Source organism: Meriones unguiculatus, chromosome 5, assembly GCF_030254825.1.
Source record: "Meriones unguiculatus strain TT.TT164.6M chromosome 5, Bangor_MerUng_6.1, whole genome shotgun sequence".
In the NCBI taxonomy this organism is placed as follows: Eukaryota; Metazoa; Chordata; class Mammalia; order Rodentia; family Muridae; genus Meriones; species Meriones unguiculatus.
Window position 1 is genome coordinate 88837658 of NC_083353.1, and position 21438 is coordinate 88859095.

At 44.6% G+C, this 21438-nt stretch overlaps 1 protein-coding gene across 1 annotated transcript; it reads left to right on the plus strand.

Moving 5' to 3' along the window:
• Positions 1-1256: 1256 nt before the first annotated feature.
• Arl6ip5 (ADP ribosylation factor like GTPase 6 interacting protein 5) lies at positions 1257-19879 on the plus strand. Its single transcript, XM_021642366.2, has 3 exons — positions 1257-1528; positions 15674-15891; positions 18954-19879. The coding sequence occupies exons 1-3, from the start codon at positions 1353-1355 to the stop codon at positions 19124-19126; spliced, it is 567 nt and encodes a 188-aa protein (XP_021498041.1). The 5' UTR covers positions 1257-1352; the 3' UTR covers positions 19127-19879.
• Positions 19880-21438: the final 1559 nt, after the last annotated feature.

The window sequence follows — 21438 nt, forward strand, 5'->3', positions numbered from 1 at the left end:
AAGTCCGCTTTGCCTGCTACAAACGAACCAATATACAGCCATTACCTCTCTATCCATCTACTGTCACAGATTAAACCAACCACATGTATAAAATAGTATTTTCTATGTTTTATCTTTTCATGAACAATTTGCATCTCAATCAAGTGGCATTGGGTATTATTATAACTGGGAAGTGCCCTTGTGTCCAGGGTGCCTGTGTAATAAAGTGTATAGCGTTTTAGAGGAGAGCTGAAGCACCCAGGAAGGGTCCTGATGGATGTGAGGAGCATTGTACCTTATTCTCGTGTGTTTGATACAAAAGGTTTATTGGAGTGATTGTGCGTGCCTTCAGTCCCAGCATTTGGGTAGGATGAAAATGTCTCCTTCTCTGTTAAGGTTGTGCTTAACCTGAGAGATGACTTGGTTAAGGTCCTATGGGGCTCCTGTGAGTCCCTTGAATTCAGTTTCCAGCACCCAAACCACCTAAAAGGTCAGCTCCAGGTTATCCGATGACCTTTTCTGGACTTTAAGGGACTCCCATTCACACCCGCATACACTCACTCAGATACACACCTAATTTTTAAAATAAAATAAATCTTCTTTTTAATCCTACGCTTTCTTAAGTAAATGTTAACTGGTTTCATGTTGGAATGAAACTAAGAAACCTTCCTGGTGGGAACCCGTGCGCCTGCCTGGAAACACAGGCCACCTGTTGTTTGCTTCCACGCTGTCAGGAGCACACTCAGCAGGAAGGTCTGATCATCTGTCTGTTAGGACGGCACAGCAAGCAGTTCAGTGATTTCGCGCAAGACGGCTGAAATGGTGAGCAGAGAAAAAGGTGAAAGGACAATCGGCCGTTCATTTCAGTCTAGCCGGCTCTTCCGTTTTCCCAGTCTGGTTTCACACAAAGTGACTCATGAAAATGGCCTGCGTCTGTGGGGAGCTTAGCAAGGCTGGGTTTCCAGCAACGCTGAGTCCACCTTCCATTCCATTCCACTTTGACGGACGTCTGAACAGCTGCCTTTTTCTCCCTCTAAGGCAGAGAGCACACACGCGAAAGAGATGGTTTGCATCCGAACTGTCAGGGAGAGAATCGACGCCGCCTTTGGGTAGGGGACTTCCGCTGGGTACTTTCTGTCCGCACTCTGCTCTACTTCTGGTCCCCCGCGCAGTGGAAGGCCCTTGTTTTCTGTCACTAACCACTTCCAGCCAATCACCGGCAGACAAACACGCCCGCCCGCAGTCGATTCCCTGGGCCCTGCGGGGCTCTAACCGTAGAGCCAATCCGAAGGAGCCGCTGTCATCTCTCACCCAGCTGGTTGGCGCCGCCGCCGCCGCCAGATTCCGAGAGCGAGGCTCGCCGAGCCGGGAACATGGACGTGAACCTCGCCCCGCTCCGTGCCTGGGATGATTTCTTCCCGGGCTCTGATCGCTTCGCCCGGCCGGACTTCAGGGACATCTCCAAATGGAACAACCGCGTAGTGAGCAATCTGCTCTATTACCAGACCAACTACCTGGTGGTAGCTGCCATGATGATTTCGGTCGTGGGGTAAGTGGGGTCTCGCGTCCCGGGCACCTGTCCGGGGACAAAATCACGAGATGCAAGTCTAGGTCCACGCAGGGCGGCTGCCCTGCAGCCTCGTGAAGCGGCCAACCCGGTGGAAACTTGCGCTCAGGGCGAGGCCGCAGCTCTCTGGGGTCCCCTTTCTTTCTCTCTCTGCTCCGGAGGCTGAGACTTGACAAGGGACCCTGGGAGGAAGGAGATGAGGGGAGTGCTGAGAACTTGGGGTGATAGAAACTACCCCCTCCCCCGCCCCCCGTGCTGGGGTCAGCCGCCCGTCAGAGGTCTGTAGCGCCGAGGGTGTTTGAAAAATAAGAAAAAAAAAAAAAAAAAAAAAAAAGTGGTGTTGTAACCCTTGTCCTGGGGCTGCCTGCGGAAGCCTGGAGTGACAGGGTGTGGACCCAGGGCGGTGTTCAAGTGGTCCCTCAGCCTAAGGTCTCCTGGTGGCGCATCTTGCATCCCCTGACCGCCCTCTTCCCCACCCCACCCCCGCCCGCCCCAAGTTGCCAGACACGGTCATTTCAGCTTCTCTCCTGAGACTTGGGGGTCTTATCTGGATCCGAAGGCCTTTTCAGTGTTTGCTAGTTAACAAGTGCCCTGCGTTAATTAAGGTTCCACGTGGGCATTTGGGCACATATGTGCACACAGTTCTGCACCTGTCTCCCCAGAAGCCGCGTTCCCCTGTGCTTTACCCTTTAAAAATACTTCTCCCACCTTTGACAAAGTAAGTGGTTATGTTCACCATCTTGTTCACTGTCTCTTAAGCGAATTTTTTCCCCCCAAAGGCTTTACCCTCTTGCCCTAAATTAAGAAGTCCTTGTGGAAGGCTTCTCTTTTAGAAGAAACCCAAAGAGAAAGCAGCTAGGAAGGCATAGGAGGTCATGGGAAGGGGTGAGCGACAAGGTGGTGTCTCAGGTTGGCCTGAGGTTAGCCGGTGTATTTATTTAGCTACCTCTGGGCACCAGACCCAAGCTCCTGGCACACCAAGATGAATCAGACTTGAATGCTGGCCCAGGGACACATGGCATTTGCTGAGCCTCAAAAGGAGCAAACTCACAGCACAGAGGAGACTGGCAGGGTTCCCCATTTCCGGGCGTGGTTTGGAGTGGGCGCCAGTTCCCAAATGCAGGCTCCGTGTGGGATCCTTGCTGTGTGTGGCTCAAGGGACTGCCAGCTCCAGGGACAGCCTAGAGTGCAGGGAGCACAGGCCCTGGTGGACTCTGACTAAACTGGCAGCTGGGGAGCCCTTAGTCAGGGTAAGAAGGTCTGGGGCAGTTGTCCGTAAATCTGCCGGAAGCTGTGCTCCTTCCGAGAAAAAAATAAAACAAAACAAAACTGCACGAAGAAGTATCTTTAAAATAAAGCAGAGTGCGGTGGCACAAGCCTGTGATCTCAGCACTCTGGGAGGCAGAGGCAGGCGGGTCTCTGTGAGTTCAAGGCCAGCCTGGTCTACAAAGTGAATCCAGGACAGCCAAGGCTACACAGAGAAACCCTGTCTCAAAGATGGATGGATGGATGGATGGATGGATGGATGGATGGATGGATGGATGGACGGGCGGACAGATAAGACAGACAAACTAGCCAGGCAGTGGTGATGTTAACCTTTTATTTCAGCACTTGGAAGGCAGAGGCAGGAGAATCTCTGTGAGTTTGAGGCCAGCCTGATCTGCAGAGCAAGTTCTAGGACAGCCAGGGCTGCACAGAAAAACCCTGTCTCCCCCCACAACCCAGACAAAAATCTAATAATGGGTTTATATCTGTTATTTTACTTTCATTTTCTTTTCTTCCTCTTTCGGTTATGTAATTATGGGGGCTGTATCTTATCTTAAATAGGAAGGTTTCACATAGACCAACCAAATATACAAGTAAAAAATGAAATCCCCCTCCCCTCATGCCCAAAGCAATTGTGCCAGATTCCAGCACAAGCCTTGGCCACCTTGTGGTCTTCACAGAATACATTTTTCACAGTGAGCTCTTTAACTAAACATAGCTCTCTCATTATGGCCTTAGGCCACTAAACCAGGCAATCTGGAGTCTTAACCCTTCTCATCCCCATTTCACATAGAAGTATCAAAAGTTATTGGTGTCTTTGAAGGATGAAGAAAAAAGTACCTATTATTGTCGTTGTTGTTACAGATTTCTAAAGAGCCATGCAAGGCATGGTGACTCATGCTTATAAGCCCAGCACTCAAGAGGCTGAGGCAGGAGGATTGCATGAGTTCCGGACCAGCCAGGGTTACAGTGTGAGACTCAAACAGCTGTTTCAAAAACATACGTGTGTGTGAAATATGAATTTATTTTTATACCCCAGGATAAATTTGGGCATGTAACTTTTTTCTCTGTATCTCTAAACACTTTCTAGCTTCCCCTACAAATTCTTTTCTTTCTTTATAAATAATAAATAATAATAATAAATCATTTATTTGGGGCTTTCTGTGCTAAGTTCTGTGTGCTAAGTATTGTCCTGCATTGTGTCATACAGCTCCATAACTAGACTATTATTATTTTCACTATTAAACCTGATGCTCAGAGAAGTTGAATGACATTCTTACAACCACAGACCTGAGCTCACCCCCTTAACTATTGTGGCATCTTCCAGGGAATCAGGAGGTTTAGAATGATAGTGCCTGAAAGGTGGAAGAAATCCAATACCTTTGGGATGAGGGAGCATGGCTGATTCTGGAACATTCCCCATTCTAAACAGAACTGTTCTCTTTTTGATGCTGCAGTGGATGGGTGAGTCTGGGCACTGCTAGGAGATAGTTATCTGGATCCTCCGCTACTGGTGATAGTTTCTCATGATGAAATGTGCAAATAAGTCATGTTACCCATGGTAAAGAATGTTCAGTGATTCCATCTCTGTAGCCAGGAGGTCCCTTAGGGACATTCAGTGGCTCTTGATGTCCTCTAGTGTTTCAGATTGGTTTGGCTGAAGTAGGCGATGCTGATTTTTCCAGATCTCCGCATGAGAGAGGATAGACTCCAGGGGATGTGATGTAGCTCTAGAAGCACTAGGAAGCACTAGGCCGAAATGGAAATTGAGAGTGGTTAAGGATAGAGACAGACATCCATATTGGGTCCTGACCAAGAAGGGCTTGGGGGTCAGAAGTTAGATCGCCAATCAAGGCATGGCAGTGCGTGTTTGTTATCCCAGCAATAGGAAAGATGGGGCAGGAGGATAGCGAGCCTGGGTTACATAGTGAGTTTCATGCTGTAACAAGACTTCATCTCAAAAAGAAAAGGAAGTTTGGTCTTCATCCTAAAACCATGGTTTTACTGAGCACATGGCTTCCATGTAGTAGGTACAACGTACATCTCAGATTCTGTGAGCTCATAGTTCCTGCTGTTCCTCTCCTCCTCCTTTCTCCTCTCCCTTCATGTCTTCTTCTTCCTTCCTCCACTTCCTCTTCTTCCTCTCTCTTTTCCCTGCCCTCCTCTCTCAAGCTCTTTACTTCCCTCTTCTCCTACCATCTTTGTTTTCTGTTCTTGTTTTGTTGCTTTTGACATGGTCTCACTGTGTACCTTTTGGCTGGCTTGGAACTCAAGTTCCTCAAGCTCCAGTCTCCTAAGTGCTACCATTAAAGCTGTACATCGCTCTGCCTTGTAGCCCTTCTTAGTGACAGTTTTTATTTCCATCCATCTCTCTGAGTAGTATAATTGCTATGAGACAGATTAAGTGTGTTGGAATCCCAACTGCCAGTCACTAGCTGTATGACCACATTGCCTCATCTTTACCATCTGTACAATAACACTAATAACAGCACCCACCTCACAGGCCTGCTTGAAGACTAACCAGCATCCCATAGATGATGCCTTTAGAACAGTGCCGGCCTCCTCAGTGCATTAAATATTACTTCTTTCTTACCACTGTTAGTGTTACCAGCTTCCGAGCCCAGAAACACAGCATCTTTAGTGACTTCAGCTACCAACGTCCAGCCTGGATCTGTTTTCCCAGTTCTGCAAGACTCAGCTTCGGTATCACCACATGGGATAAACACTGTTCCAGTATCTCTTATTGCCAGTGTGAACTGGACCCCACATCTGTATTTGTGGCTTTCCTGTTACCCAAAGGTCTTTTATACATACATATGCACAAGAAAAGAAAGATGTCTAAGATCGGAGACCAGAAACCATCTTCCCATCCATGACAGGAGACAGCAATGCATTAATCTAGTATGTTTACATCACGCACGTCAACAGAAGTTGTCTCAGTCAGTGTTCTATTGCTGTGAAGAGACACCAGGACCAAGGTAACTCTTGCAAGAGAAGTACTGGACTGGGGCTTGCTATGGTTTCAGAGGCTCGTCCCGTTATCATCAGGGTGGGGAGCATGGTGGCACACCTGGTGCTGGAGCAGTAGCTAAGAGCTACGTCCTGATCCACAGGCCAACAGGGGTGAGGGGGCGGGGGACAGAGAGACAGAGACTGGGCCTGGCATGGGCTTCTGACACCTAAAAGCCCACTTCTTCGACACTTCCTCCAACAAAGCCACACCTCCTAATCCTTAACCAGATTTAGCTGGATATTTTAAAATTAGATCATTTCACTGCTATGCTAACGTACCTTGTTCCTTCCTGTTTTCTGATGTGGCCTCAGAGTCAGTAACCACACGAAGCATTTTCAACTAGTAAATGCTTCTCCTTGCCTTTCTTTGCTCTTACACACTTCAGCTGTTCAGCCTTCTGTAAGCACATGGACTACTCCTGGCTATGTTAAAATCTGGGCATTGTTAGCAGCCTTCTATCTTAATCTTTGTGTGTATGCGCCATTTTTTTTTCCCCTGTGTCATAGCTCAGCAAAAAGCATTGTGTCTTTTTGGAGAACCTTAACAAGTGTCATTTATTTTGTGGCCACAATTGTGTGCCTGTTCTTTGACAGCTGCTGTGGCTGTCAGTACCTGGTATTAAGAATATTTGTACTTTCAGATGCTACAAGAGAAAAGAACCGGTTGCCAGTTGGTGAGGGAAGAGCTAGCTAAGAAAGTCCTGGGTGCCCTGCACGGAGATATATTTAAACATTTGTGGGAAGAAAAAGGACATCTGTGTCCTCCCCTGCTGGCCTCTAAATAGCCCTTGAGGTGCATGTTTTAAGTTCTTGCTCCTCTGGGGCTGCTGTCCTTTCTCTTGCCTCTGATCAGGTAAACCAGATGGTCTTAGTTTTTTTTTTGTTGTTGTTGTTGTTGTTTGTTTGTTTGTTTGTTTTAATATAGTGTAGACCGTAAGACAAAAGATTCTTGACGTTTTTTTTTTCATAGACTATCTGTTGCTATTCATAGACTGTCAGTGAACCCTCCACAAGCCCATCATACCCGCTTTACCCAGTGCCCGTATGCTGGTCCTGTTTGTGTTTGTAAGCTTATACTGGCAGGTTTATTTGCTTACGGATTTGTGATTTCTTTTAAAACAATTTTCATACTCCTAGTGCCATTAATGGTAAGAATGATATGAAGTGGAAACTACTGGCGATCACTTTCATGGTCATTTGCAAAGAGAATAAATCGCAGTCTGCTTATGCTTGAGGATTAGTCAGTCAGCAGTTTTACAGTGGATTCTTAGTTGTGTCACTCTACTCGTTCAGCAGAGTGGGAAGCCTTTATCAGCCTTTCAGATACTGCTGGGAGGAAGTGGAGACTATCACCGTATGGCTCCTTTATCAAGTTAAAAGTCCAGAGAGGTAGTGACACAATGCTAAAAAGGTCAGCATTAATTTTTATACAAGGCAACCAAGCCCACAAAAATAAACAGCTACAGCCCATGCCTTTAATTCCAGCGCTCGGGAGTCAAAGGCTGGCAGATTTCTGAGTTCAAGGCCATCTTGGACTATAAAGTGAGTCAAGGACAGCTAAGGCTACACAGAGAAAACCTGTCTGGAAAACCCCAAAAAAGAAAACAAAAGAAATACAACTACACAGGAACTCATCTTGCCCAACTGACTTACTTGGTCTTTCCCAAACAATTCCACTTAGAAAATTCTCCAGTGTTGGGACTAGGGCAAACACTGTTATGTGGATAGGGGAAAAGGTTATTCTGTTTTGATAATATTTACTCACAACTCACATCACTTCTCAGTTGAACACATAGCTGGTGACCTGAGGGAACAGCACCTGCCCGGTGCTCCCAGATTTCATCTCCATCTGCCCCACCGTACTTCTTTAAATATACTTCATCCAGGGAAGATGGTGGATGTCTTCTCCTGGTAGGCCCTGAGTTTTTTCTGACTACAGACCTTTAAGAGCTCTGTCATCATTCACGTGTTTCATCTAAAGATCCTTCATCCGAGCTGAGGGTGTGACTCGGGGAGGTGGGGCTTTGCGTGCACAAGGCCCTGGGCTCCACACCTACAGGCAAAATCACCTCTCATGACACATCCTTGGTGTCATGTAGTCACTCGTTCTTCCTGGCTTCTCTCTGTCACCATCACCTGCTTCTTGATACAAGAATTAATTTCCCACCCTGCCTCAGCCAACTAGTTGGTGTTTCTGTTTCCTTGGTACTAGGAAAAGATTTGCAACGTCCCTAAGTGAAGTGAAATAAATGTGCGCAGTCTGGATTCCTGGCCCTCTCGCTTAGAAGCTGAGCTATGAGTCAAGTTAGGGCTACAGAATTATGAACAATGCTGGGATCATAAAATTTTATATTATGCTGTATTATGTTATTTTCTGTCTAGACAGGTGAATTTTATCATGTATCATTCATCTTTAGAAGGCTTTACCCTTGACATGGCCTTTGTTCAGGTAATGCTTTCGCAGCTTCTGAAGAGAGAGAAAACCTGCAGTTTGGCTCCTGCTCAGCAGCCATTTACTGTAAACAGATAGGATTTCGGGTGTTTGCCATGAATAGGCACATATCTGGCTCTTCCCTTCCATAGGCGTTCACTGGCAGATGGAAAGGCCATTTAACGTAGAAAACGGCATTTTGGTGGCTACTTCTGCTAACTGGTTTCATAGCCCGCCAATGGCATATATAAGTTGGAAGTTAGTGTGAGGGAAATAAGACACTCTTACGGAAAGGGAACTTAGTGTCACCAAAGGGAGGCAGAGGCGGGAGGATCCCAGGGGCTCGCTGGCTGGCCAGTCTGTCTCAAAAAATAAACTAGAGAGCAATGGAGGGAGACACTTGATATCAACCTTTGACCTCCATGTCCACATACGTGTGCACACAAGTGTCCATACTTATATAGTAAACACATTAGTAAATGAGCAAGCAGCTTAGCAAATGCCAAACAGAACATAAGAGGCCAGCAAAGTAGGTCTTGCTAGGAACACACGGTGAATTCCATGGGCCTTACTAATTCAACCAGCTAAAGAAATCCCAAGGTTATGTTACTCTGACCTGATGTGATGCATGAGACAGGCTCCCATCCCACCTAAACTTTCCTTTGTCCTATCTGAATTTTTTGAAGTCTCCTTTACCCTGTTGATGTTTAGGTCCAAGAGATGATGGTCACACATACTGAAGACTAATTTGTGTCTAAAGCCACTATTTATAATTTATGGTCAGATACGGTTCTTGTAAGCTCGCAGGATTGCTCAGTGCTAATGGCACTTGAAGATAAACCTAATAGCCTAAGTTTGATGTCTGGGTGGGAGGAGAGAGCTGACTCCTGAAAGTTGTCCTCTGACCTCCACATCAGCACCACACTGAGTGCACACACTAAATAAATAAATAAATGTAATTTTGAAAAAAATTAAGAAGAAAGAAAAATAAAGATAGCTCTTGCCAGGACAGAAGTCATGGTTGGGGAACCAGAACAACCACTGAACACTTAGGGTGATCATGGAACTCGGAAAGGACCCTCAAAGGATAGCTCAGCAGCCTGTTAATCTCCCTCCTCTGTCCCTGCTGTACTTCAGCCTGTGCTGGTCACACAGCTTGCAGAGGGGCCTTCTGGAAAGCCCACTGCCTTTCCCCACCTCCTGGTCATCTCATCATGGAAGAGCGTGGGTTTTTCCTCCCCGGTGGTGCTTTTCGCACTTGTCCCTTGAACAAGCTCTGTGAAGAGACAAAGGCTGGAACTATTTCCCTGCCCTATTTAGTATACAATGGGAATAATAGGGGCTTGTCTATGTTAAGTCGCATGCTTCCTTGAGGACCACAGAAATATGCTCAATTGGTGAAACGGTAAGAAAACGCGCAGTCTTTTTTTTTTTTTCTTTTAGTGATACATTTATCAAATGCAACGTGCTAAGTGCTGGGGCCAAAAATGTGACATCTTCTTTCCTTACGGAGCTTTCTGTGTAGAAGGGGCTAAGGATGTGTTCGGTACTCACCCACATAGCTGTAAAGCTGTCACAGTGGCAAGCACTGCGGAAAAGAGGCATATGGTGCTCTGTGCTCTTCAGAGAGGCTGAGAAAAGGCTGCTGAACTGAGCCTTAAAGAGGCTGGAGCCGATCAGGCCGAGAAAGCAGTTCCTGCCCGGGCTGGTGGGTGGTTTGCCCAGGAGGCAGGGTGAGTTCTAGCAACCTCCTGAAGCCCGAGCGTAACCAAGACACGGTATCAGGAAGCTGGCAGGGAAGGCTGCTGTACTGCAGGTACCGAAGGTGCCCCTGAGGCGGGGAGTAGAGAGCATGGTTCTCACCCTGCAGCCAAGCTCCCCGGCCCCCGTACCCACTTCAGGAACAACTGTGTGTAGTAGTCTGGGCAGGCCTTGCGAAATGTGTAAAGAGTGCTGTTTTTATAAGGGCCACAAGAAGCAAGAAAACGGGTGGGCGTGTACACAATTGCTCTGAAGAGACCCCTGGAAAGCCTCACCTAGCCAGAGAAGTGCCCTGTGAGTCAACAGACCCTCTGCTCCTCTTCCCTGTGAGTCGGGCCCCCTCTGCAACCACACTTCACCGACAGCTTCCGGGTTAGAGGTCAGCTGTTTCTGCCTGGGAAACACTTCTCAGCCTTGTGGGTTCTGCTCGGTGCGACAGAATTTACCAACTCTTCCTAGCTCGGCTCTGAATCTTCCGCTTGAGTGAATTGCACCAGCAGCTCAGCAGTTAGTTGGTGGCTTCCGACGAGTTTACTGACTGGATTGATTCCTTAGCTGGATGCTTTGTGAATTGAAGGGTTTTTCGAGATCCTCCTAGCTCCAGATTGATGTGGTTAGGAGAGGTTTTTTTTTTTCTTTTCCTCCCTCAGCAGTTTATACTGAATCTGTAGATCTGGCCAGCAGCATGATAAGGGCAAGTCTGGGGCGGATCTCGCCACACCTTCTTTCCGACTTTTCTCTCTCCCTTCCCCCTCCAAGGACACACACTGCTCTACCACTGAGCTGCCCCTCAGCCTTGGCCACCTTCTCTCAGAGAGCGATATCCTTGTGGAGGGATTCCCTTGGGGGGAAAACAGCAGCTTGGAATGGAGGGGTTAGGTCCCTGCCTGCATTAAGGTGCTTAATAAATTACATGGAATAGTTATCTTGAGAACTCCACCCCCACCATCTCCCCTAACCTCAAATCTCCCCCATGGCTATGCTTTTTCACTTTTGTGGACCTCAGTTTTGCCCATACTGCCTAGTGGGATTGTATTCATTCACTTTGTTTGGTTTGGTTTTTTGAGATGGGGTTTCTCTGTGTAGCCTTGGCTGTCCTGGACTTGCTTTGGAGTCCAGGCTGGCCTTGAGCTCACAGCTATCCTGTGCCTGCCTCTGCCTCCCTGAGTGCTGGGATCAAAGGCATGCACCACCATTCATTCACTCTTTAAGATGGCTTCAGAAATTCACTGTGGCATTCTGAATGTTTTTACAACCAAGAACAACCCAGTACAGTAAAAGGTCTATTAATAAGTAGAATGGGGTAATTTATATAAATACATTTAATCTCAAAATTGAAAGCATATTTAATAATTTTAACTTACATAATTAGGTTGTGTTCTACAAAGAACAGAATCTCAAATGTTCTATTTATTCTTCATTCTTCCGTTGTCTTCTAGTAAGTACGTTCTCTCTCTCTCTTTTTTCCTCCCTGTTTCTTATTATTCATGGGTAACCAGTAAATAGGCCTGCACCCGGCAGAGCGAGTGAAAGATGAGTGTCTTGTTTACGGAAACCACTATTCAAAGAGTCCATGGATTTTATCTGGACTGGTGTGACTAACAGCTCAACCATTGGCATCTCAGATGATAGCTGCTTCTCAGATCCTTGCTCTTACTGGAAAATGCAGTCAGTCTTGTGTTTGATGTGTGTGTGTGTTTCATGTGTGACTGTGTATTATTTTGTTACAAGTATAAATGGCTATCAAGGCTTCTTCATGGTGCTCATTTTACTGATTTTTCAGAATGGAACTGCATGTACTCCGAATATGGAAGAAAATAATTTCTCCTCTCAATAACTCTGTTCTTTTTTTTTCCCCCTCAGCTTGACTGCTTTCTAATTATAGTTTGTGGTTGGCCATGTTGCAAGCTAAAACCAGTTCTATAGGAGCCCTTGCTTCTTTTCCCCTGAGCCTGAGCTACAGGAACAGGTGAACAGCAACTGTGGAATTGCTTGAGTCAGCCCTGGTTTTTCCATTGTTCTTCATCCCAGGCTTTATTTAGACATTTGGTTCAGATCTCTGCCTTACTTGTCCAAAGTTAAAAACAAAACAAAACAAAAACAAAACTTTTCGTGATTTTTATTATATGACTTACAAATTATTATTTTAATTCATATTTTAGAAAGACTTTGGTACTTTGCTGCAGGCTAACCAGCTCCTGCTTGGTAATTTAGGTTGTAAGTCTTCTTTTTTTTTTTTTTTTTTCAGCTTTGGCCTTCCATTTGAGTCTGTCTCTCTCTTTGCACCATTCAGCTTGTTTTTGAGACAAAGTCTCTCACTGAGACCTGGGTCTTGCCAAATAGATTAGGCCAGCTGGTCATTGTGTCCCAGGGATCCGACAAATCAACTATGAAAGTTCCCAGGCCTCTGACGAAAGGATAAGATTTGTTCAAGAGGATATACTTTCTGCATTGCCTGATTCTACCTTTCTCAGATTAAATCTCAGAGCATGATGCCATGTGCTCTTAATCCCACCTCTTGGGAGGTAGAGGTAGGAGGCTCAGGAGCTTAAGGTGAGCTCTAGCTAAACAGTAAGCTGCAGCTAACCTGTGCTGTATGAGACCCTGTCTGCACCAGCAAACAAAAATCAAAGCTGAGATTGTACCAGGAGATATGGTACGACCCAGATGAAAATATAAAGTAAAATAATAACAAAGTAGAGAGAGGCTGGGTCACTCTGGGTGACTCGGAACCAGGAGGGAGGGAGGGCAAGTAGGCAGAACAGTCTGTGAGCTGGGTGTTGAGAGCTTGGAGGAGGTCAGATGGTTCAAACTGGCACATGGAGTACAGACAGCAGGAAGCCAAGGCAGAGGTAAAGAAGGAAAAGCCTCAAGGTGTTATATGACCTCAAATTCCAGCAAGGCAATTAGATAATGAGAGCACTAAGCCTAGGCTTTGTACTGTGGAGCAGCTGATTTTATGTTTTGTATTGTTCTATGTAGTTATTTTATTTTTCATCAGAAAATAATGTGCAAGTTACAGACCAGACCTGGTAGTACAGACCTGTAATCTCAGCTGCTAGGGAAGCCAAGGTAGGAAGATAGAGTTGATGCTAAGACCAAACCAACCAATACCAACCAAACAAGATAAAACAAAACCGCCAGTGTGGGGATGTCGCTTAATGGCACATCCGTTGCCTACCATGTACAAGCAATAGCCAGTAGCACACACACATCTATAAGAAGATCCGGGGTTATAGTTCAGTTGGCAAGATGCTTGCGTAACTCTCATGAAGCCCTGGCTGTGATGCCAAGCACCATTCAAATTGGGCGTGGTGGCCCACATCTGTGTTCCTGGACTTGGGAGCTAGGGGCAGGAGGATCAAGACTTTAGGTCGTTCTCATCTACACATAAAGTCTGAGACTATGGTGAGGTATGTAAGATCCTGTCTTAATGAGAGAGAGAGAGAGAGAGAGAGAGAGAAAGAAAAATGGAGGAAAAAAAGAAAATGTAAATTGAGACATTTCTGCTTTAGGGTTATGTCACATATGTGAGATGGTAAGTCTATTTAACAGAGGGAATTGCTATCATTGCTTTCATCCATTCAATAGATATTAATATCGTATTGTGCTACTAAATTGTAAGCCAGATCTAGTAGTGCATGCCTGACTACTTCAGCTTTTTAATCATAGTTGTATATATCCCAACCTAGTAAAACATTGGCCACATAGGTTATTCCTAACAGCTCTTCATATGAATACCACCAATATGTACTTATCTCAGTCTTGGCAATCTTGTTTATTACCTTTGTATTCTCAAGCTTAAAGGGTCTCAGCGTTTTGAAGGGTTTTGAGAGAAATAGGCAACCGTTACTGTCCTACCAAGGATGGCGCTGGTGGAGGTGGATTCTCGGAAGACAAAAGAAGGAAGAAGCAGTTATTAGACACACTGTGGCACATCCACAGAGGGCGAGGCAGTAGAGAGCGAGCCCATCTGTAACAGCCATTCCGAGGGGCTGCTTTTACGCTGGAAAGGGACTTTCCATGCACGAAGTTGGGCGGTGATTCAATGTCACAGTGTCCTGGAGTAATTGCCGTCGAAGCTTATTGTGGTTAGCAACAGCCTGGCTGTGAGGCAGTAATGGTTTTGCCCTGAGTCAGAAGTGGCTCAGCACGAATAAATTGGCATCCATATTTTGTAGCTAGGGCTTGTTGTTTTTACCTTTTCTGAAAAGATGACAGTCCTGCTTGGAGGCAACAGAGGTTAGAGTAGCCCTGTTCTGTGGTGAGATAGGCCCAGAACAGCATTCACCAGTACTGTAGGCTACAGTATGTTTGAGCTATATTACACTACTCTTACCATTGTTTAATTTTCTACCCCATCCCCTTTTGTTTTAAAGACAGAATCTCACTACGAAGTCCCGGCTTGGAAATCACATTGTAGACCAGGCTGTCCTGGTTAGGGGTAGGGCTAGGGTTAGGGTTAGGGTTAGAGATCCACTTGCCTCTGCCTCCTGAAAGCTGAGGTTAAAGCTGTGCACCACCACATCCAGAAATTCTTTCCTTTTTTTTTTTCTTTTTGTCGATACCTTTAGCTTTTTCAAAGCATTTTCACATTAATTCCAGCCCCCCAAAAAGAAGAAACTTTCAGTATCTACTCAAAATAGTTGGTGTTTCAGTGGGCAGAATCAGAGGTAAAATATAAAGGGATATTCAGTTGGAAACAGTAGTGTACATCTGTAATTAGGTAGTTCCTGGGGGGCTGAGCTGGGAGGATCATTGGTTTGAGCCAACCTGGGTGTCTTAGTTACTTTTCTGTAGCTATGATAAAGGTAAAGGCAACTTATAAAAGAAAAATTTTTTTCTTACAGTTTCAGAGGGAGAGGGTTAGGGTTAGGGTTAGGGGAAGAGTTGGGCTTCATAGAAAACGTCTTTTCAGCCTCAGTAAGAAAGCTGCTCCAAAATGGAAGGTGGGACCAAGGTGGTTGGATTCTCTTATTCCAGGAGACACAAGTTACCCTGTGTTTTGTACAATATTTTTTGTTTTTTGTTTGTTTCTTTGTGTTGTGTTTACACTGTACAGTCCAAACAGAAATGTGACAGTGGACAGGGTCTTGCTCATGGAGGCCATTGTATGATCTTTACCCTACATTTATTCATCATGGATAGATGAGTTCATTCATCCCTCATTCCTACTAAGCCTGATATATTTAATGCTAAAAAAATTAAGAACAAAACATTGGTGTGCAGTAGTATCCAGTGTTCTGCCTGTGTGTGTGCCTAGCCCCAATTCCACCACTTTCTTTGATGCTGTAGTTGCTGTTGTTTATCATCTTTTCTTCCCTTCTCTTCTTTTTCACCTTCTGTTTTTGTTTTGTTTTTGTTTGTTGGAGACAGAGTCTTACTATGTGGCTGATGCTTGCCTTGAACTCATGATCCTCCTGCCTCAGCCTCCCAAGTACTAGGATTGTATGGGCCATGAGAGCTGGCTCCAAGTGTCACAGTTTTCTAACCACTAAGGCTGTTTCTTTATTCAGAATCGGTCAGCCCTGTCTACGTCACAGGTTCTGGCGTTGACGGAAGTACTTAGTAAGTACTTAATGGTTTTCACTCCTTTTCCCTTCTCTCCCCATGCAGTACCTGCTACTGAGCCACTGTTTCTTGGTTTCCCATCCCAGGTTCCTGAGCCCCTTCAACATGATCCTTGGAGGAATCATTGTGGTGCTGGTGTTCACGGGGTTCGTATGGGCAGCACACAATAAGGACATCCTCCGCCGGATGAAGAAGCAGTACCCCACGGCTTTCGTGATGGTGGTCATGCTAGCCAGCTACTTCCTCATATCCATGTTCGGGGGTGTCATGGTCTTTGTGTTCGGCATCACTTTCCCTTTGTTGTGTAAGTAAACCTGTTTTCTTTTTCTCACTTCATTGAAATAAGTGTAGGCTAGCCAGGTTCGGTGGCACCTGCCTGTAATCCCAGCACCTAGGGAGGCAGGGGCAGTCGGATTTCTGAGAGTTTGAGACCAGCCTGGTCTACAAAGCAAGTCCAGGTCAGAAAAGGCTACACAGAGAAATCTTATCTCAAACTAGATAGATAGATAGATAGATAGATAGATAGATAGATAGATAGATAGATAGATAAATGTAGGCACAGTTGGCCAATGGGCATTGTATAACCTCTTGGTTTATCTGGTACAAGTGTCGAAGTCTTCTAAAACAGCACATGAAAGCCTAGTAGTTGCTTATTTCCATAGATCTAAGTAGGCACCTGCAATGTGTCAGGTTGCTCTTCTTACACAGGGATACCGATAAACGAAACAAACGCAAATCCCAGTCCCCGGGTAAGAACTGGTGCAGCTCGGTCTGCACGTTATCTGCATGACACCTCATAGCCATCCATAATGCCTGTTGTGGGGATCTGATCCATTCTTCTGATCTCTGCAGGCACCACGCACGCATGTGGTATGCCTGCGCACACACATACAGGGAAAACACTCGCACACATAATTAGTAAACATATCTCAAAAAAAATTAACTGGACCACAGTATAAATGCTGTCATTCTGGTGAACTAGATATTTTTCTAAATAGCCTATTTTCTAAGACCTCAAACAATATGAAATGAAACAAAGATCCAATTCAGGTCTCAGAAGGTGGAAATCTAGCCAAAATGCTGGTGATGATAAGAGAATGTCCCTTTCCATTTGAAAATGTTTCACCTATGCATGTGTTCTAGTAAATAAGATCATTTGCCTACTTGAGATCTTGTTCGATTGAACCCAGAATATTTACAAGTGAATCCTGAACTCAGAATATTTACAAATGAATCCTAAACTTTGTTACATATACTATTTCCACCACTGAATTTAAACCTTGGGATAATTTTAATTTAATTTTAATTTTAACTAACTAGAAGTTAGTGCTGGAGTGATTCCATTTAAACTGCTTGGTAACTGTGGTTCCCTTTCTGCTTAAGAGTCGGAGATGGGCCAGGGCCAGAGTCGGGAACTCAGTTTCTCCTGCCAGGTTTACAGGAAACCAGAGTGTCATCTGTCGTCCTAAGTGAGCTGCGTTCATTCATCTTTAAGACAAGGAAATTAAGATCAGTTATTCTCAAACTCTGTTACATGAGGATCATCTGTCCAGACATTTTTTTAAACTTTAATTTTTATTAATTACATTTTATTCACTTTGTATCACTTTGTATCCCCCTGTAGCCCTCTCTCTCCTCCCATCCCAATCCCTCCCTTCCTCCACCCTCTGCATGCATGCCCCTCCCCAAGTCCACTGATAAGGGAGGTCTTCCTCTCTTCCTTCTGATCCTAGTCTATCAGGTCTCATCAGGAGTGGCTGCAGTGTCTTCCTCTGTGGCCTGGTAAGGTTGCAGACATTTTTTTAAACATGTATTTCTAAGCCATATCCCTTGGAGAGCCTGTTTCTCGGTGTCAACAGTGGTATCCAAAGAGCCTGATGCTTAGAAAGTGGCTTGTATCTTTAAAGGTTGGAGTCAGTTAGGAACATTTAGTCTTCCTGTGAATTGTGCATAGGGTAGTGTGGGAATCTGCCTAAGATGTTCTTTTGTTTATGTTTAGATTATGTACTGCATTTGTGTATGTATATGCGTACGTGTGTTTCCCCATGTGTGTAAGGGTGAGCACCCAGGCCCAGGCTTGACATCAGGTATCTTCCTCCATTGCTCTCCACTTTATTTACTGAGGCAGGGTCTCTTGATGAGCCAATTGGCTGCTCTGTCTAGCTGGCCTGATAGGATCCCCTATTTCTTCCTTCTAAGTGGTGGGGTTGCAGGCTGGCTGCCATGCGTACCTGGCTTTTATGTCGGTCCTGGAGACCCAAACTCCAGTTCTCACACATTGTGTACTGAGGTATTTTCCTGGTCCTATTTTTTAATTTTTAAAAATTGCATTTATTCAACTTCCATCCATCCATCCATCCATTCATCCATCCATCCATCCATCTTTCCCAGGAAACTGTGGAGGTAAGAGGACAACTCCTTCCAGCATGTGGTTCCTGGAGATCAAACTGAGGTCACCAGGCTTGGAGGCAGGCACCTTTACCCACTGAGCTCTCTCCCCATCTCCCCAGCCCTCTTTAACCAGCTCTTATGAAAAATGACTGTTAGAGATCTATACAGATTCTCTAGCCCATTTCCTTAAGGTCCTGGGGCAAGAGGTCCATGAAGAGAGCCCATGGAATCTGTTTCATAATGAACAAGGTCAGGTCATTCCTGCTGATGCTTTAGAAAATATGCCTCTTTAAAATGAGTGGGGTTTACCTGGATTCTGGCATTCAGGGAATGTAGCACAGATAAACCCAGAATGTACAAACTGTCCTTCCTGGGAAGCCTTGGGTAAGTGGATTCATGTTCAGGTTGGAATCACGTTGGTGGACAATTATGTTGTTTAAACATAATTTTTAAGTCATGTTTTTTTAAGTAACATTTGCAAGGTGGGGATTTCAGTGGGGAAGAAAGAATACGGAAGATCAGGAGTCTTTCAAGGGAGTACCATGTTTTCTTCCACACGATATGTATTTGGCTTGACAAGCAGTTTTATATAAACTCTGTGTACCCATCTGAAGGCCTGGATCAGCAAGGCAAGCAGAATTGACAGCTAAAAGAGATGGTTTACTATATGTGTGAAGAATGAGAAGGAGTACTATGTTGATGTGAAAAGGGGAATTCTTGGGCTGGGGAGATGGCTCAGAATTTAAGAGTACAGACGACCCAAATTTGGTTCTCTGTATCTATATTTTTTTCTCCATATCCAGCCCCAAGAAACCTGATGCCTTTGGCTTCTGCAGGCACCTACACTCATGTCCATAAACCCACAGACACAGACATATATACATGTAGTTAAAAAACAATAGAAATTTTAGTTTTTTACATAAACTAAAAACAAAAACAAGTGAATTCTTGCTTTGATGTTGTCATTTCTTTCAGTGATGTTCATCCACGCATCCCTGAGACTTCGAAACCTCAAGAACAAGCTGGAAAATAAAATGGAGGGAATAGGTTTGAAGAAAACTCCAATGGGCATTATCCTGGATGCCTTGGAACAGCAGGAAGAAAGCATCAACAAATTCGCTGACTACATCAGCAAAGCTAGGGAGTAAACGCAGTTTTCCCAGTAACAGGGCGCAGCAGGAACCCAGTTGCACTTTTCCCTTGTTCAGACCCATTTTCTGTCTGTGGTTTTGAAACAGAAGGTGCATGTCTTAGCACCCAACTATCTAAGGCATCATGCATGCACAGGCCCACCTGTTAAGATCTTCGCCATGACCCAAGGAAGGCCTCAGACACTGCAAAAGATACAGACCCACTCTCCCATTACGTCTGAAGTTTCCAGTGTGTTTTTGAAAGAGAAAGTGGACTGGGCAGCAACAGTTCTATTCTATGGTAGGGAAGATGTCACCTTAGAGCCTGGAGGCAATACCGAGGAAATGAAAAGTCAGTTAAAGCAGAGGATGTCATGTGTCAGCCTGTTTCCAATCCTGTCGGACATCCCCTCCAACATCCCTAAGACTATGATGTGTCAGGTGTGGTAGTTTAGTAATATTATCCTTGTTTTAAATCCAGAGACGATCGCCATCACTTTGGCACCTGTTTGATGTGCAGTGGAAACTGGATCAGCCAGCTGTTTATATTTTGTTTACGAATATGAAGGTAGCTGTTTAGGACGTTTTGTTAAATTTTTGTAAACTTTTTAAGAGGGTAGTAATATGCTTTCACCAGCAGGTGTTTCTTGCAAACTAAACGTCATTCTCCTGGGGTAAGGGTGGGGAGGGGTGGCTACAACTCTGTAACTTCTGTTATTCTTGACTTGTTAAAAAAAAAAAAATAATAAAACCAAACTTGAGTTCTGTTTATATGACACATTTTTATTACTGCAATAAAAAGGTGTCCAAGGTAATGTTTACATTGTTTAGGTTTTTTACAGATTCATTTTTATTATTTGTGTGTGTATGTGTGAGAGAGAAAGAGACAGAGGCTGAAGAGGGCATTGAACCCTGGAGCTGGAATTACAGTTGGTTGTGAGCTGCCTTATGTGGGTTCTGGGAACTGAACTGAGGCCCTCTGGGAGAGCAGAAAGTGCTCGTAACCTCTGAGGCGCCTCTCCAGACCCAGTTCTTTGGTTTTTAAACAGATGAGAGCATTTAGAAAGAAAGAAATGGATGTGTATTTTATCAAATTCTTATGAGCTCAGAGAAGACAACCGTTGATCTTCTGAACGTGCAAAGCTTCCCTAGAGGACCAAGCCAAAAGAGTTTAAACAGCTCCCATAACTCAGGAAGTTGCAGACAACTGTGCCAGCATTTTAGCATTAGGGTTAGGATGGTAACCTAATTACAGTCACCCCCTTATTGGTCATATATTTAGAAATAGATTATGAGAAATGGGTGTTTGCCAGTTTAATGATTTCATAGGTGAAATAGAACACAGTTAAGTTTTCCTAACACTGAAAAGATAACTGGTATAGTCTTTCCAAAGGGTTCCTCTTCGTGTTCTAAATATAATCCATGCCCACTGTGGCAGCTTTGATGTCTTCTGTTTTAGTCTCTCAGCCAATCTGAAGCTTTACCCTTACCCAGAGCTTCGGACAGGGTTTAAAATCTGTACCATTACCCAAATAGAAAGAATAAAATCTATCAAAAGCATTTTAGTGAGACTTTATTCAATACATTTATTCAATACATATAAAGAAATTTGGTAATAGTTTAAGAAAAAAAACCTACAAAACTTAATACTTCTATCTTATATTTGGAAAGCTGTTTAATAAAACACCTTTATAGGTATTTATTTGAAGCCAGAAAAACAACTGAAGTCTGACCGAACCTTTTAAACCTGCCATGAGTTTTAAACACATTTAAACCCCTTCTATTTTCTTTCTTTACAGTGTTTCTCTGTGTAACAGCCCTGACTCTTCTGGCACTCACTTTGAGGACCAGACTGGCTTTGAACTCACAGAGATCCACCTGCCTCTCCCTCGGGAGTGCTGGAGCTAAAGGCGTGTGTCACCACACCTGGCTCATAAACGCCTTCCATTTTCAAAGTGAGATATTCTGACACAAGTGCCATGAATTTGTAGGAAGTGATAGCTTTAATTTTTTTAAAAATATTCACTGCAATTTCTAACAGCCAGTGATCAGGTCTGAGAAGATGACATCTTGGTTTCTTTTCCTGATCCTGAGATAAAATACTCTGAGAACTAAAGGAGAACAGGGCAGAAAAGACCAATTATTAGATACTGACTTACTGATTTATTTAGTGGCTTACCTAAAGCACTGCTTGTACTGGCTATTTGCCAAGCATGATTTTGCTACCTGGAACAGGATGACCTGGAGAAAAAGCTGAAACAATGGGTGTTTGCCCTCACCAAGCTGCTGACTGGCACTTCTGTAAAATCTTGCCTGCTTGCCTGTCCTTC